At 32.2% G+C, this 14,577-nt stretch overlaps 3 protein-coding genes across 4 annotated transcripts in view; 2 read left to right on the top strand and 1 right to left on the bottom strand.

Annotated features, from left to right (window-relative positions):
* LOC123310849 (whirlin) overlaps nt 1-1,727 on the top strand; it is a 151,512-nt gene extending 149,785 nt beyond the window's left edge. The window contains exons 17-18 of the mRNA XM_044894530.1: nt 41-295; nt 1,298-1,727. Of these exons, the coding sequence (XP_044750465.1) occupies nt 41-295; nt 1,298-1,519 (477 nt within the window). The 3' untranslated portion in view covers nt 1,520-1,727. The remainder of the gene's footprint in view (nt 1-40; nt 296-1,297) is intronic.
* A 6,505-nt stretch (nt 1,728-8,232) lies between these two features.
* LOC123311502 (dolichyldiphosphatase 1-like) lies at nt 8,233-11,693 on the top strand. Its single transcript, XM_044895523.1, has 5 exons — nt 8,233-8,428; nt 8,491-8,591; nt 8,644-8,822; nt 8,881-9,108; nt 9,197-11,693. Exons 1-5 carry the CDS (start codon nt 8,323-8,325, stop codon nt 9,324-9,326), a joined length of 744 nt encoding a protein of 247 aa, XP_044751458.1. The 5' UTR covers nt 8,233-8,322; the 3' UTR covers nt 9,327-11,693.
* On the bottom strand, nt 10,682-14,133 carry LOC123311503. Of its 2 annotated transcripts, XM_044895525.1 has the most exons (4): nt 13,907-14,133; nt 13,383-13,670; nt 13,200-13,273; nt 10,682-11,798 (listed from the first exon to the last, which is right to left on the bottom strand). In XM_044895525.1, exons 1-4 carry the CDS (start codon nt 13,967-13,969, stop codon nt 11,741-11,743), a joined length of 483 nt encoding a protein of 160 aa, XP_044751460.1. In that variant the 5' UTR covers nt 13,970-14,133; the 3' UTR covers nt 10,682-11,740. The 2 variants fall into 2 exon arrangements, with proteins under 2 accessions (XP_044751460.1, XP_044751461.1); XM_044895526.1 differs by lacking the exon at nt 13,200-13,273 and having other exon boundaries at nt 13,907-14,127.
* Nucleotides 14,134-14,577: the final 444 nt, after the last annotated feature.

The raw sequence follows: 14,577 nt of genomic DNA, 5'->3' as shown, positions 1-14,577 counted from the left end.
AACGCCTCAATTCATGAACTTTGCCTTACCTATGTTACAGGAATTAGCACACAAATTGTCAAGAAGTTTCGACATGAAGAGCGATCAAGGTATGATTGAAGGTGGTGAAATGAGAAGACACCAGTCGATGCAGAGGCTTTCAGGTACGGAAGTACCTAGAGAACCTGCGAGGGTTGTCCTAGACGAAGAAGGAAACCTGAGGGTCACTGTTAGAAAGACGAAACCAATTCTCGGAATAGCAATAGAAGGGGGAGCAAATACTAAGCACCCTTTACCAAGAATTATCAACATCAATGTAGGTACCACTTTAATATATTCTTATGCAATTTATTCTATGGAAAACAAAAATGGATGTTTTCTCATGTCATTAAAAACTCGATTATTTTCGATATTTAAAAATTTTTTCCGAAGGATTCTTTTGATACTCGTATCATCACAACATTACATAATAAAATTCATTTTACTTTCGAATTTACTTTTTGCCTTTGTTTTTTTCATTTGGAATCGTGACTGCAACACAGCAATATTTCTTGGACATAGTCAAAACTTTGAAAGGATGTGTGAAATGTTAGTTTGAATGGAGTAGAGATCTTTGAGCTATTTCCATTATATAGGTTTATTATACCCGACTTCCATAATTTTAACTTGCGTTCTTCCACTTATGCTGTTTTCTTATATCAATAACTGGCCATGGATAGGAATTTTGGAGATTTCCTCACGAATCATTTTTATAATACGAGAACTTAATGATTATCTTTGATACTATGTTGTTGTTTTGTAACGGAATCAACAAGTTATTCTCAAAACACAGAAAAAATTCCGATTGGTATCAAAAAACCTACTTGAAAACAATATGAATAAGATTTCATAGCTGGCGCTTTTCCAAGGATAGTTGAATGATTGGGGCAACCGAAAGTCACGAATAGAATTTGAAAAAAAAGTTTCCCTTCTAAGTGTTTGGTCGACTACTCACAAGATTGGCAAGCCTTTCTGAACACATACATTGTATCTTTGTTGGCAGAACACGTAAAAGGGCTTGCATAGTTGTCCCTAAAATTTAGGGATCCATTGGTGGCATAACTCTTCTTTTATATGTTGGTCATCTGCATTGCAAAGGTATAAAATATAAGAAATTATTGTTTCAATTGTGTCATATAGGGAGCCAAAAGAATAATGGACCTAGAATGCCACCTTGGGGCACTCCATATGTGAGATAAAAGGCTACTAATTAACGTCATAAATTTTCTTTTTGGCTTAAGGATTTAAGCACCACTGCAATAAGAAAGATTTTTTTCAGGAAAATGGTGCGGCCTACTCCGCTGGCGGTCTCGAAGTTGGACAGCTCATCCTGCAAGTTGACGGCACGCGCGTAGAAGGACTGCAACATCAGGACGTTGCGCGGCTGATAGCCGAATCGTTCGCGAGAAGAGACAGGGAAGACATAGAGTTTTTGGTGGTCGAGGCGAAAAAAAGCAACATGGAACCGAAACCGACGGCGCTGATATTCTTGGAAGCTTAACATTTGCTAAGCCTCCCCCCTAGCGACCCCCCGGGGCCGATTATCTAGTTCACCGACACCAAAAGCGTCTTTCTACACTACTACATATCATGTAATATAATGAGAAAATTTTCGCTGGGGCTTTCTTCGCGTGGCAACAATGCTCAGCTCTGTTCTTATAGATGTAGTAGGAAGTGCGTTCATTCTGTCGAGAATCTGTAATCATTGAAAGAAATTTTAATTTCAATGTATAATTATAGAGCTTATGATGAATCGAGCCAGTTTTTTCACTCACAATCGTGAAGAATGAATATCATAACTGGGAACTGGGGTGGTAACTCCATGTCAAAAGAGCTTTTCTAGAGAGCAATGTAGGTACCAAATATGAGAGGGAGAAAATAAAACCAAGTCTTATAAAATTGATCTATTTGTTCAGTTCATTTCAGATTTTTTCTATATTACATTTCAATATAGATTTGAAGCAGAGATATATCGTAATATAACAATGTCAGAATTCCCATCAGTGACCGTGTATAGGTATACAATTGCCAAGTTTTTGTCATATAACTGTTATACTTTCCCAAAAACAACAATCGCTTTCAATCAATCAAAGCATCCTGAGTTAATCCTATCTCCATTAGGTCAATTATTTTTCATGCTTAGAATAATACCTATTTATGAATCATTTTATTCTAAATTTTGAAAAATTGCCTTTTTGAGCCATTCAAGTTTTCCAATAAAAGGCTGAAAAACGAGATCACTGGACGTGGTTCATATTCCAAAATTCGTCTTTCTTTAACCGGCCCATTCGCCATTTAGTGACCATTCTGAGGTCCTATTTGCTACAAAGTGAGTCTCCTCAAACTTGTACATATATCTTCAGTAGTAAACACTTTCATTTCTTACCATTTTTTTTATTCGGCCTAGATGAAAAGATATAACCATTTTAAATTCTAATTCTAATTTTTCGAATTTCCCAGATATTTTTAATTTTTGAATATCAAATCACTCGGCGCATTATACGTGAAAATATGAAGAATACTTTTATTTTCGAAGGTGGCCCAATATATTGATTAGTGAGAGAATAACTTACTTTTATGACTAGGGTTCTTTGAATTTCTGGTATTATATTTTTATGAATGATGAAGAAACTGGAAGATAAGGGTGGAATTTAGTGTTCGGTGGAGATTCATCATATCAATGAAAAAGTATTATAAATACCGAAAATCATTCTATTCGATACAATTGTTTGTGAGATAAAAGAGAAAAAAGTGTTTCTTTCCACCCCAGGAATCTTCTGATGAATTATTTGTACAAGTCAAAGACTCACCCTGTAATAATGAATATAAATACATTTTCATCATTATTTCATACATTAATTGATTTCACTTCAGTCATCAATATCTAGCCCTAGTGTTCATTGTGAAACATTATTACTTGCTTTTTCAATAAATCGATCATTCTTTCGAAATAATATCTACCATATTAGGTACTCAGCTACATCCTCTGTTAATTCTCTGTAACCCCTCTCAAGAAAGCTTCATTTGTGAAAAAACTGGTTTGAAATTAAATTGACCGATGAAATAAAACGTGCATTTGGTGATCATCTATTTATTTACAAATAAATAAAAAAACACAATGTAGTAATTTATTGCATCGAATTATTTCGACATATTTCGAACATTATTGTGCAGAATGAAAGCACTCACTGTAGATTTAATATAATATGCATCACACCATTGTATCAAAACATCAAAAATCGTACTTTCGAACATTCGAACACTTGTTATTCTTGTTGTGTACAGCTTATATAAATCGCTTTAACCAGTACCTAATAATGTCAAATGAATGGTTGTGCATATTATAGATCATATGACGATGGCGGGGGGGTTTCGTCAGTTCCCATCCGTCATCAAATGATCGGTGATAATAAACTCGAATCCTAGAGGGTGAGGCTATATATAAAATAAAAAAATATATAAGTGTGCGGCATTGTAAATACACGATACTCTGAATAACTGGTAGGTATATTATATACAGTATTAAATTTTAAGCAGAATTGAAGCTGACGTGCCAAAACAGCAAAATTACTACACCATTAAGAAAATATCGAAATTTCTTAATCAAATAAATTTTTGAAACGGAGAGCAAAACTCAGCAACAAAATGTTTGTGATTTTTCGCTTTCAATTGAAATAAATGCAACATATCGCTGAATTCAACCTATTTCATATTGTTTTTTTCGATTGTTTCAAGTTTTGTTATATTTATTTCGTGTTCAGTAATCATTATCTAGATGCACTTGTGTGTGTTTTTATATTATATGTTTTTATCATATAAAAAAAAGGTTTTAGGTGTTATAATTGGGGTACTCGTAATAAAAATACATACAGCAATAAAAAAACGATGTTTGTCGAATAAAAATCTAACTCTTTTGATTATTGTGTTGTATTATTATGTTTAGAATAATAATACTCCCAACTTCCAGGAAAATGTATATCGGTTTACTTATGCTAAACAAGAATGTATTTCAATTTTCCCAACATCATAGCAACAACTAATAAGGACACTTCCAAATCTTTGCAACTTTTTAATCAACTATGAATGTCACTTTTTAGGAGAAAAATATACTTGCTTCCGACCTTTTCAACTTAATATTGAGATAAAAACACGTTACGATAATTCAAATTTTCAGAGTACCTCAGCAAAAAGGGAAATTTTGACATTTTTCACTTTCATTTTTTAACGCTGTATAGAATGCAACTGAGGCGGTGATAAATTAGGTTTTGCCATCTCAAGAATTCACGAAATAATAAGATTAGCTCGAAATACTCCGGAAGAAATTGAAATCCACTTTCTGTATTTGTTCCTAACTAAATAAAGAGAAATCACATTATTTTTCAGTCTATTAAATCCATTTCAAGGTTGGCCCATTCTTTTTAACTCGTGCTGCATTATAATAGTAATAATAATAATGCCTGCTTCGCATAACTGGTACTGTAATAATGTCGGTTTTATTACAAAATATGCAGGCTGACTTTACTACTGAAAAAAATATAAAATTGTCAAAATTTCTTCGAGTAAGGCCCAGTTGCAGGAAAGTCCATTAAGATTTGATGCCCTATCAAAATTTAAAACTGTCATTTTTGAAGGGGAAAATGGAGTATAAAGATTTTAATGAAGTATTAAATTTTAATGGACTTTCCTGCAACTGGACGTAAGAGAAGTATAAACTTCTCAGTTTTTTATACCAAAACTAATAATTTTTCAAATTATAAAGAAACATTTCTGAAAAATAAAACTGCTGAGTTTCGTTCTCTGTCGATTTCATTAATGGTGAAAAATCTCCGCAATGAATTTTATAGAAATTTATGATTTATGAATTAAAATAATTCGAAACCGAATTCCATTCGAATCAATAAGGATGAAACTGTTACATCTCCAAATCCAAATTTCGTGTTACTTTTACGTCACCATCATATTATGAACAAAAAGAAAATTGAAACTAATAAAATCTCACAAAATAGACTTTCTGCGACAATCAAGCCCCACAACAAATACTTCCTACGAAATTCAGCTGAAATATTCTTTTTTTTAATGAAACAGGATTCACAGTTTTTCGGAGTAAAATTAGGTAAACTTATATGCGGTTACAAATGTCGTGCAATTTGAAATGAATCATCTTTTGAATTCCACGATTTCAAAAGCAGCAAATTATGTTTGAATAGATTTTATAAAAATATTTATTAACTAATCATTGTGAGATATTTGCCTTTACTATATCGCATTTTGCAAAGCACTGTTGTTCATTTTAACCTATGATGTAAATAATGTTGATCCAGAACCTTAAGAGCGTGAACATAGTTGAAATAACCGATCGTGTTGTAGATTAAGTAGAGGAAATTAGAGCTTATGGAAAACGCAGACGACTGACTTTTCATAGATTTTCACAAAATATTGTCACCATGGAATGTTAGTCACAAAGATGAATGGTAGCTGAAATACTAGTTCTTCTTCACTGATTAAAAGCCTAATCCTTTTTTCAATTTCTCTCAAATGGAGGTCCGTTGATATCTTACCCTTTATACGAGACATTAAAGTACTATTCTTACATAAAGATTCCTTTGGATGAAATTATTTATCACGATGAATAATTTTCTTATGAGATTTATTGTTTCTTTCGATTTCTCTAGTTATTTGAGTTTTTTTTTTCTCGTTTGATATGAGACGATCAGTTTCTGATTCAAAACTAAAATATTCAGGCTGAAAGTCAGATGTAGATATGTTAAACAAAATCAAGGATTTGCTACCTTTCATCTTTTCGTCCTTTCACAATAGAAAACAATAGAATCCAATAATGATAAACACATCTAATCATACTCATCGTACCTTCGTGTATAGTTAAAATTTCACTGGGAAAATCTATGAAACAACATGCAAATTATTGTTATGAAGAACTAAATATTTATCAGTGTAAATATAGTTGAATAGGTGCTAAAAATTCGAATGTTTTATTCTATTACAGTTTGTGAATTTGATTGAGATGTGTTGATTCTGAACATTTGCTGAAGTTCATATTGATTCTCAGAATATTCAATAAATCAGGGAATTGCAGTAGATTAAAAAAAAACAATGATAGAATACTATTGGAATGTATAGTTCAATAAAAAAACATAATTTTACAAACATAGTGCCAATATTCCAAAATATTGTACTTGAAGGTTGAAAGTATAGTATTTTTATTTCAATAATTTTAAACATTCAATTCAACATTTATTTTTTTGGTACGAAACTAATATAATCAAATGTGAAATAAAGTGAAATCGTTCCATTATATTTTCCTTTGATTGATATTGTTGATGAAAAACTGAATCATTACCTAAATTCAAATTTTCATGTACTTAATTAATATGACATGAAAAAAAATATTAAAACTTGTTAGCGTATCTCTATATTTGTTTGGAAGTTCTATACCATTTCAAAGATTTATTGAATGTTATCTTTTGATGATTTTCCGATAGCTTATGCCATTATTGCATTGATCTTAGAGTACATCTTCGAATTTGGTTAAAAATATCTACGTAATCATTGAAGCTATACAGTCACATATAATAATTGTTTTACACTGTTCATACGCAATTTTAATAAAGAATTAATGATTGTCTTTTACTCATTTCTACACGTATTCACATGAAATTGTTTTGGGGTTATAATATAAGTATAACAAAGTAATAACCAATGCATGTGACTCTCCATACCCTAATTTGAGCATTAAGTTAAGGGTTTGAATACCTAGACAAAGATACCATGCACACAGAATTTGGATAGCAACACTGTTTGGTTATATCCATGTTGGATGTGAACCATCCTACTTTAATGCAACCCATTTGGGGATTATCTGATCAGCTTCTGAAAATGGTGCACCTATCATGGCATGTATATACAGGTTGGGGCATAAGTCTGGAATAAAATTAATATTTCTTCAACCAATAACTCAAAATGAAAACGCTAAAATTTGTCTATTTTTGATCACTCTCATTTCATAAATTTGAGAGTTTTTCTTCAACCCCTTAGCCGCAACCCCATGCAACTATTGTTTTTAAATGGAAACATTACAAAGGAATATCACTATTATCTTTGTTTTTCTTCTAGTTGCCATTCAAAAAAATTGAATTAATACTCTTTCAATAACTTGAAATAAAAATGCTGATAAACAGGAGACTATGGTAGATTAGGTACCTTTATGTACCTAGTACCTACCCATGTTGGTAAGTATTGGTGGGTTTATGCAACGTTACTATGGAGGGCAGAGGGAATCTGACTATCTACCATCCATACTAAGAACAAAGACCTAAGAAAGGTACCATAGTAATTGGCAGATAGTGACCATATAAGAACGCCATCTCCCAATTAGATTGGTGTCTTTCGTAGGTCTTGGCTACGGAGACTATATACCCTCCATAGTCTAAGCATAAAGCGGAAACTCCGTAGATAGAGGAATGATCTCTCTATCTACGGGAAACCCACCATTACAATAGTGCCTACTTTTACCAACATAGCTATATATATAGGAATATAGGTAGGTACATAAATTTACTGTGGTTTTCCCTCTGCTGCAACGAACACATGCTCCTGCCGAGTCCTGCGGAAATCACAGCATTCATCCCTGTTCAGGGACGTACCCAGGGGGTCAAAGGGGTTAAACACCTGCTCCTTCAACCCCCCCGAAAATTTTTCCAGGCCACGGCTTTGTCCTTGTCATCAAAGGGCGCCTGCAGCAACTAAAGATTGTTGTATCCATAGACTAAGACCTTTATTAGTCTATGATATGTATCCGTTTTCATTTTCCCCCATAGAGAAAGGGGTCTGTGTTTTCCCCTACACTGAGAAGAGTTTTTACCAGAGACAACAGGTACACTGGTACAGTACAGATATGCAAGTGTATCGTGCCTCAAAGCTTTTTAAAAGCTAACAGCTAACGATTAATCGTTAGCAGTGGAAATGCGGCTAGCAACTAGTAAAAGATTGAAAATGAAAACTTTCCGTCACTCTTAAAACGAATTATTCTACAAATCAATTTCTGAACTTGTTGTATTAATCTTGTCTGAAACATATCATCAGAGTCTCTGATATTAGAGACAACTCTTTCTGTCTCTGCTGATATCATACATTGTTGGCAGTGCTGGAACTTGGGTTCAATTATTTTTGCAATGTTGGCCAACCCCTAACTACTAAATGCCAAACGTAAAGTGTCAAAGGTCAAACAGAAATTGACATCATCAAAACATTTTCGTTTCACTTTCTGAAAGGAAGAAAAGATGCAAAATGGCTACGTCGGGGGAAAACGAAAATTATTTACTTAATAAGTTAGATAATAATGATGGTATTAATTGGGTGCCCCTTTCATTGACTCTAGTTGAATATCCCAAAGGTAAAGAGCAAACAGCTCAAGTATATATTTCTAATTAATGGATAAATGGTGTTCTTTTTCAGGAGATATCTTAGGAAAATTTTTAGCATTTATAAGCTTGACTCCTTTTGGAATAGGTGCTGGATTTATAAGCTTAATTCTATTCAGAAGAGATTTACACACAGTAAGCAAAACATTTGAGCACTCATCAACGCAACTAAATAATTACTTTTTAGATCACATTTTTCTTGGGCACATTATTGAATGAAGCACTAAATTATTTCCTTAAGCATACAATATGTGAGGCACGTCCAATGGCTAGAAACTCGTTATATACTGAGTATGGAATGCCTTCGTCGCATGCCCAATTCGTTTGGTTCTTTACCACTTACATTATTTATTTTGTATTCATAAGGTATGTTCAGTACCTTACTAGGGTTTGCCATTCATAAGGGTAATTTTCAATGTTGTAGGCTCCACCATATGAACAACAATAATATTATAGAAACTATGTCCAAAATATTGATTTTATCATCTTCAGTTATTATGTCTCTCTTGGTTTGTATAAGTAGGACATACCTTCAGTACCACTCTTTTTATCAAGTATTGGTAGGATCAGTTGTGGGTGTGCTTTTTGCAACTTTATGGTTTGCATTGACTTACCTTGTATTTACACCATTATTTCCACAAATTGTTTCATGGTGAGTATAATTATTTGAGCATATTTTTGGATCAACAGTATTCAGTCACAAGTTAATGGGTCTGTTTATAAATTATTCGCTTCTTCAGGAGGATATCGGAGATATTACTTCTACGAGATACAACATTAATACCTAACGTGCTATGGTTTGAATACACTAATACCAGGCAAGAAGTGAGAGCGAGAAGCAGGAAATTGGTCAGTATGAAATCACAATGACATCTACTAGGTATTGGTTTGAATTTCAATTTGTCCAATGGTTTTGTGGGGTGCATGAAAGATGTCCTGTACTGGCCAAGAAAACAATAATTGTAAATAATTCCAATCCTTGGTAAGCTTTGGAAACAATCAATATAGGAATTAGGACAGCAGCTTTCTAACTATTTGTATGGAGTTTTTATACTGTCATGTGCTCGACTGTAGAACTTTATAAAAACCAGAAGATACTTGCAATTTCGTGATCCAAGTTTCATCAAATCCAGAAATCTATTCTTATTGCTGCCATTTTGTTCTTGATTTTTTATTGTTCAGCTAATTTATAGGGATGTTTGAATTATTATTGATTTGGTAGCTCTTAGTACCTTTTATAAACTATGTTTGCTCAATTTTTTAATGCAATAACTTTGCTATGGCAAAAATTCAGTTTGATAATATTGGATCAACATAATAATATGGGGAATTTAAATTCAAATGAACATGAAACTAGATGTTGTTTCTCAAGTATTCGATGAAAAATGAACAGTTTTATAAATACTGAAGAGAATTTATTGTTCAAGTGACAATAACTATGCGTAGAAGTGATACTCATGACTTGGTATCTACATCAATTTGGTTTGATGCTCCCCTTGTTTTTTATATTGAATTCAAGTCTGTTTAGATGATAAGTATTTAATTTATTATAACATCAGTGGTGATCGTATACTATCATTTTGAATGGTTTGACAATTAGTGAATAACTCAAATTTAGTATTTTCAAGTTATTTTCATGGCAGCAGGAAAAACCAATTTTTGAGATGTACTTATTTAAGAGTTAATCGACTGAATTGTTAAGTGTTTAAGTGTTAAATAATAAGCATATTTACTAACTTTGAAAAGACAGATTTCTTTGTACATTTAATTGTTACTAGAGAATACTCATATTTCGACATAATCTACCAATTTTGAGAGAAAACTTTTTGGAAATATTTATCAATATATTTTCAGAAATGCCTTAATTTCAACAGGATGATATTGTGAGAGAATCCCTAATGAAATAATTCATTGTGAATGACAATTCCTTCACAACGATAGTATTAGCTTGAATAGACTTCTCAAATGATATTTCTGTATTGAGCAATTCAAAATTGTATATTCAGAATCTATTATTTGTACTGCTACTTCAAAGCTTTCTATTCGACCTCTTCATTCATTGAAAGTCTACTGTCAAACCTCTGTGTTCAAGTATTATTTAGCTAACTGAATTCCTTGATTGAGTAGTACTAAACTACATAAAAGGTGTTCAACCATAAACTGGACAAACATATATAGTTGTGTAGATGAAATCCAGTGAAAAATTTTTTCCCTATTATATATATCCTATTATATATTAGCATAAGCTAAACACAGAGTTCTCGAGTAATTTTCCAATAATATTTGTTTGATTATGTATGAGATTTGAAATAACTGTATCCAGACACATTTCCTTTTGGTACTGAATCGAAATAGGTTACCAAAAATGGTGGAAGACTTGCAAAATCATGATTTTTTCGCGGTTGCCAAATCGGTTAAGCACCCTGTATCTCGCTTATGCTTCGAAAACAGAAATAAATCAAAAATGTTTCTCCTGATCTCATCTCCTCAACTGTACATATTTGTCCAATTTATGGTGAAACATCCTGTATATTACAAAATAGAGCATCTATTACTTTGGTGACCCTATAACTTGATGGAATTATTTTGTCTGAATTGTATTTCAGACAATGATTTAATTTTGTTTATATTTTGAACTATGTATTTGTCTAATTCCTTTGGTCACAATTTCACTGTGTAAACTAGTCTTTAGGTTCTCGTTACCTAGCACAGTTCCTAAATCTTTTGTTTGTGTGAAGATATTAATATATTTGAACAACTATAAGTCATTGCTTCACTAAAGATGAAAAATCAAAAAAACTTCATGTAGCACTCAATGACAAATTCATTTTTTGATATCTCAAATAATATTCATTCATGTACCTGATGTGAATTACTGTAGTCCTTCTGTAGAATCATCTTTCCTTTCAACACAGACACTATTTATTAAAATGATTTAGATCCTGGAAATAGTAAAACTGCTTATATTGGGATGCAATAATTCCTTTGTCAATATTGCAGTTCATATGTTTATTTCCGTAATAAATGTCTGTTACCTCATCTGACAACTACTTTGCTCTTCCTGTGCTGTTTTTCATTGGTTATTATATGGATTTATCGCATAACGGTTCTCTGATAGTTGAAACATGCAATGTAAATAAATGTATGATGAAAATAGATATTTATGTTGGTGTAATTGAAAAAAATTAGAGTGCTTGTACTTTTTATTGTCAAATTAAATTTATTATATAATGTTAATGTTTTTTTAGTTCATAGTTTCAAATTTCCTCGACGTTTATGTTCGCTTATGAAAAATACCTGTTCTTCCAAAATTGTCGGTAAGTGATCTTCATAAGTGAAGTCCTGAAAAGTGAAAATTTGAATTGAATTATTTTCCACAAATATTTCCAGTATAAATTTGGAATTGTTTCAAACCTCCAAGAAGTCAAATCTGCTAAGCTACTATTCTCCAACTTATTTCAACTGCTATTATGAGACTCGCCTATTTCTCTTCATCAGACTCGTCAGAGCATTTGAAAAGTTTTATTAGGAAACAAATACCGTCGTAACTGTGAATCTCTTAATCACACTAAATATAATATAGGGTGTTTCACGCATATTTTGCATAAGAAGCACTGGAAATTAAGCAAAATTTTGTTATTTCAAATAAGACGCTATGTTTGACTACTATTTTGAATTCTTCACAAAATTTGAACCACTGTTTATTCGAACTTCCCCACCCACACTCGAACCTAGATTCATTTGACATAAAAATAGTCGTGAATGAACTGTTATAACTTTATTTTGAGGGAAATAACAAAGTCTAAAATTGTACTATCCTCAGATAATATCAAGTCTGATAAGAGTAAATTTTGTGAAATTAAATTTTCTCTCGAAATTTATGTACTTATGAGAAAATTCTAATGAACCATAAAGAAATTTTGAGGAAAATCAAAAAATGTAATGCAATATAGGCTGTCGCATTTGAAATAGCAAAGTTTAGCTCAAATTTCCCAGTATAAACGAAAGTAGGTACCATCTAGACGAAAATATTTTAATTGAATATTATGAAAACCTCCAAGAAAGACTGAATTTCGATTTTGCCCATCCGTTAACTCGTTTGAATAGCATTACGTAAATCACATGAAATCAAAAATTTATATACATATTGCTTCGTCCATAACAACACTTGGAAATCGAGTATCAGTACCTATTTATTTGAACTCGTCCAAAGTTGCTTGGCTTAGTATTTCCAAAAATACAAATCCGATTGTGTTGAAAACTGATATTTTGCCCCAAAATAACATTTTGAAGGATCTTACAATGTTTGATCGTCTTTCAGCTGAAAGTTTCTGAAATACAAATTTTTTTTTAGGATATTATCTTATAATACGATACGATCCGTGCGGAATACTCAGAATACGATGCGGATCTGATTTCGCCCATTAACGGCTTGGGAATTTTGACGGACGGACATTCTTATATCAATCATGTTGAGGTTTTTACACCATTTGCGACCCAAAATTCTAAAATTACTGGAATTTTTTTAAAACGGCAACTATCGATCCTAGAAACGCTCAAAATCTTGTTGAAATGCCTATTCGGTGAAATAAATTGAATGAATCGTAAGTCATCAAATGTGTTTTGCAGAAAAATTGCATTCTATATATTCCAGTTGCAGTTTGATTCGCGAAACCTGAAAACCTTGTAGGTATATATTTTAAACGAATTTGTGGGGGTTGGGGTTCACAGTCATTGACTTACTTAGTCATTATAGAGCCCGGCTCTGCATGTCTAGCTACTTCTGTTTGGATGTTTTCATTGTTTTTGCGTTCGACCTCAAAACATTATATTCAAATAAGTAACTGAAATGGGCTTCAAAGTAAGTGACTTTTGTACATATAAGACGGGAATACAGTCCTGTCGGCGGATATATTGAATAATTACTTGTCTCTGCCTGGACTTCTTTAAATGGGTGAAATCAGCTTTTTTCCCAACCAGTTTTCTTGTAATCTCTTCCGGCACCAAGTTTCCCTCTATGATGGCCAGCATATCAGCAGAGTTTTTTCGAAGATCCGGAAATAGGAGAAGCAATGGGTACCTTTCTTGGATGTCATCTCCATCTGGATTTGACGTACGATTATTTCTCCAATTCAAAATTGAATAATTTAATGTCTTCTTGATCGCTATTGATAGTCCAACAAATTTCGATTCTCTTGTGGACAAAGACCTTTCCTAAAATTGGCAGTAGAAGAGGATAATTAAAAAATTCCAGTAATAATATAGGTTTCTCATTTTCTAATATGATGGTATATATAGTCAGGATTTCTGGTGTGAAATGTTTAAGGTATTCAGTGTGTTTAGGAGAAAGTCATTCTGACTATAAAACATGATAATATAAAAATATATTAGTAATACATCAATTCAAATAAACAAAACATTTCTTCCGCTAGAAGTGTTTCAAAAACTACCTTTGGAATGCCGGTTTCTGGTTCATTACGATCGTAAGAGGGACCTCCATGATATTCGTGCATATTTATTCATTTTTTAAACCATTCTTTTCGTAATTTTTATGTAGAAGTGATATGAGAACGCAATGATACAAGAATTTTGACAAATTACAAAAAAACAGAGATGAATTTGTCAATACAAATGATGAAAATTGTTGACTGTTTTGATGCTTATTATGTCATTTTATTTTGATTCTTCAAGCCTGTACAACCCGTGATTTTATAACTCGAAAGTTATTGGTTTGCTCAAAGCGCTAAATATATTTAAATAGATAAGTACGTGCCTAATGCATATGCGCCAATACATATAATAAAATATTTTGAATTAGAGTATTCTCAATTTTTATTTAAACTTCTAGAATCTTTCATTTCCAAACATATGGAAAGCAGCAAAATGACTACTTCCACTCCATTCCAGAAAAACAAAGTTAACTACGCCTATGGATGACACCATTGATGAACCTCTGATATTTTTGCCAAATAATAATTTATTTCTGAATTGAACCAAAAGACCAGGAATATATACGCTTAAATTGTCTTTATTGTTTTAATGAGTTATTAAAAGAAAATCGAAATTCATGAAACCATCCCACTCACAGAACAGTGGTATTCTTTTCACAGGACATGTTTAA

The sequence above is a fragment of the Coccinella septempunctata genome, chromosome 4, assembly GCF_907165205.1.
Source record: "Coccinella septempunctata chromosome 4, icCocSept1.1, whole genome shotgun sequence".
NCBI lineage: Eukaryota > Metazoa > Arthropoda > Insecta > Coleoptera > Coccinellidae > Coccinella > Coccinella septempunctata.
The sequence above is the reverse complement of the archived record's forward strand: the minus strand, read 5'-3'. Positions and strand labels throughout refer to the sequence as shown.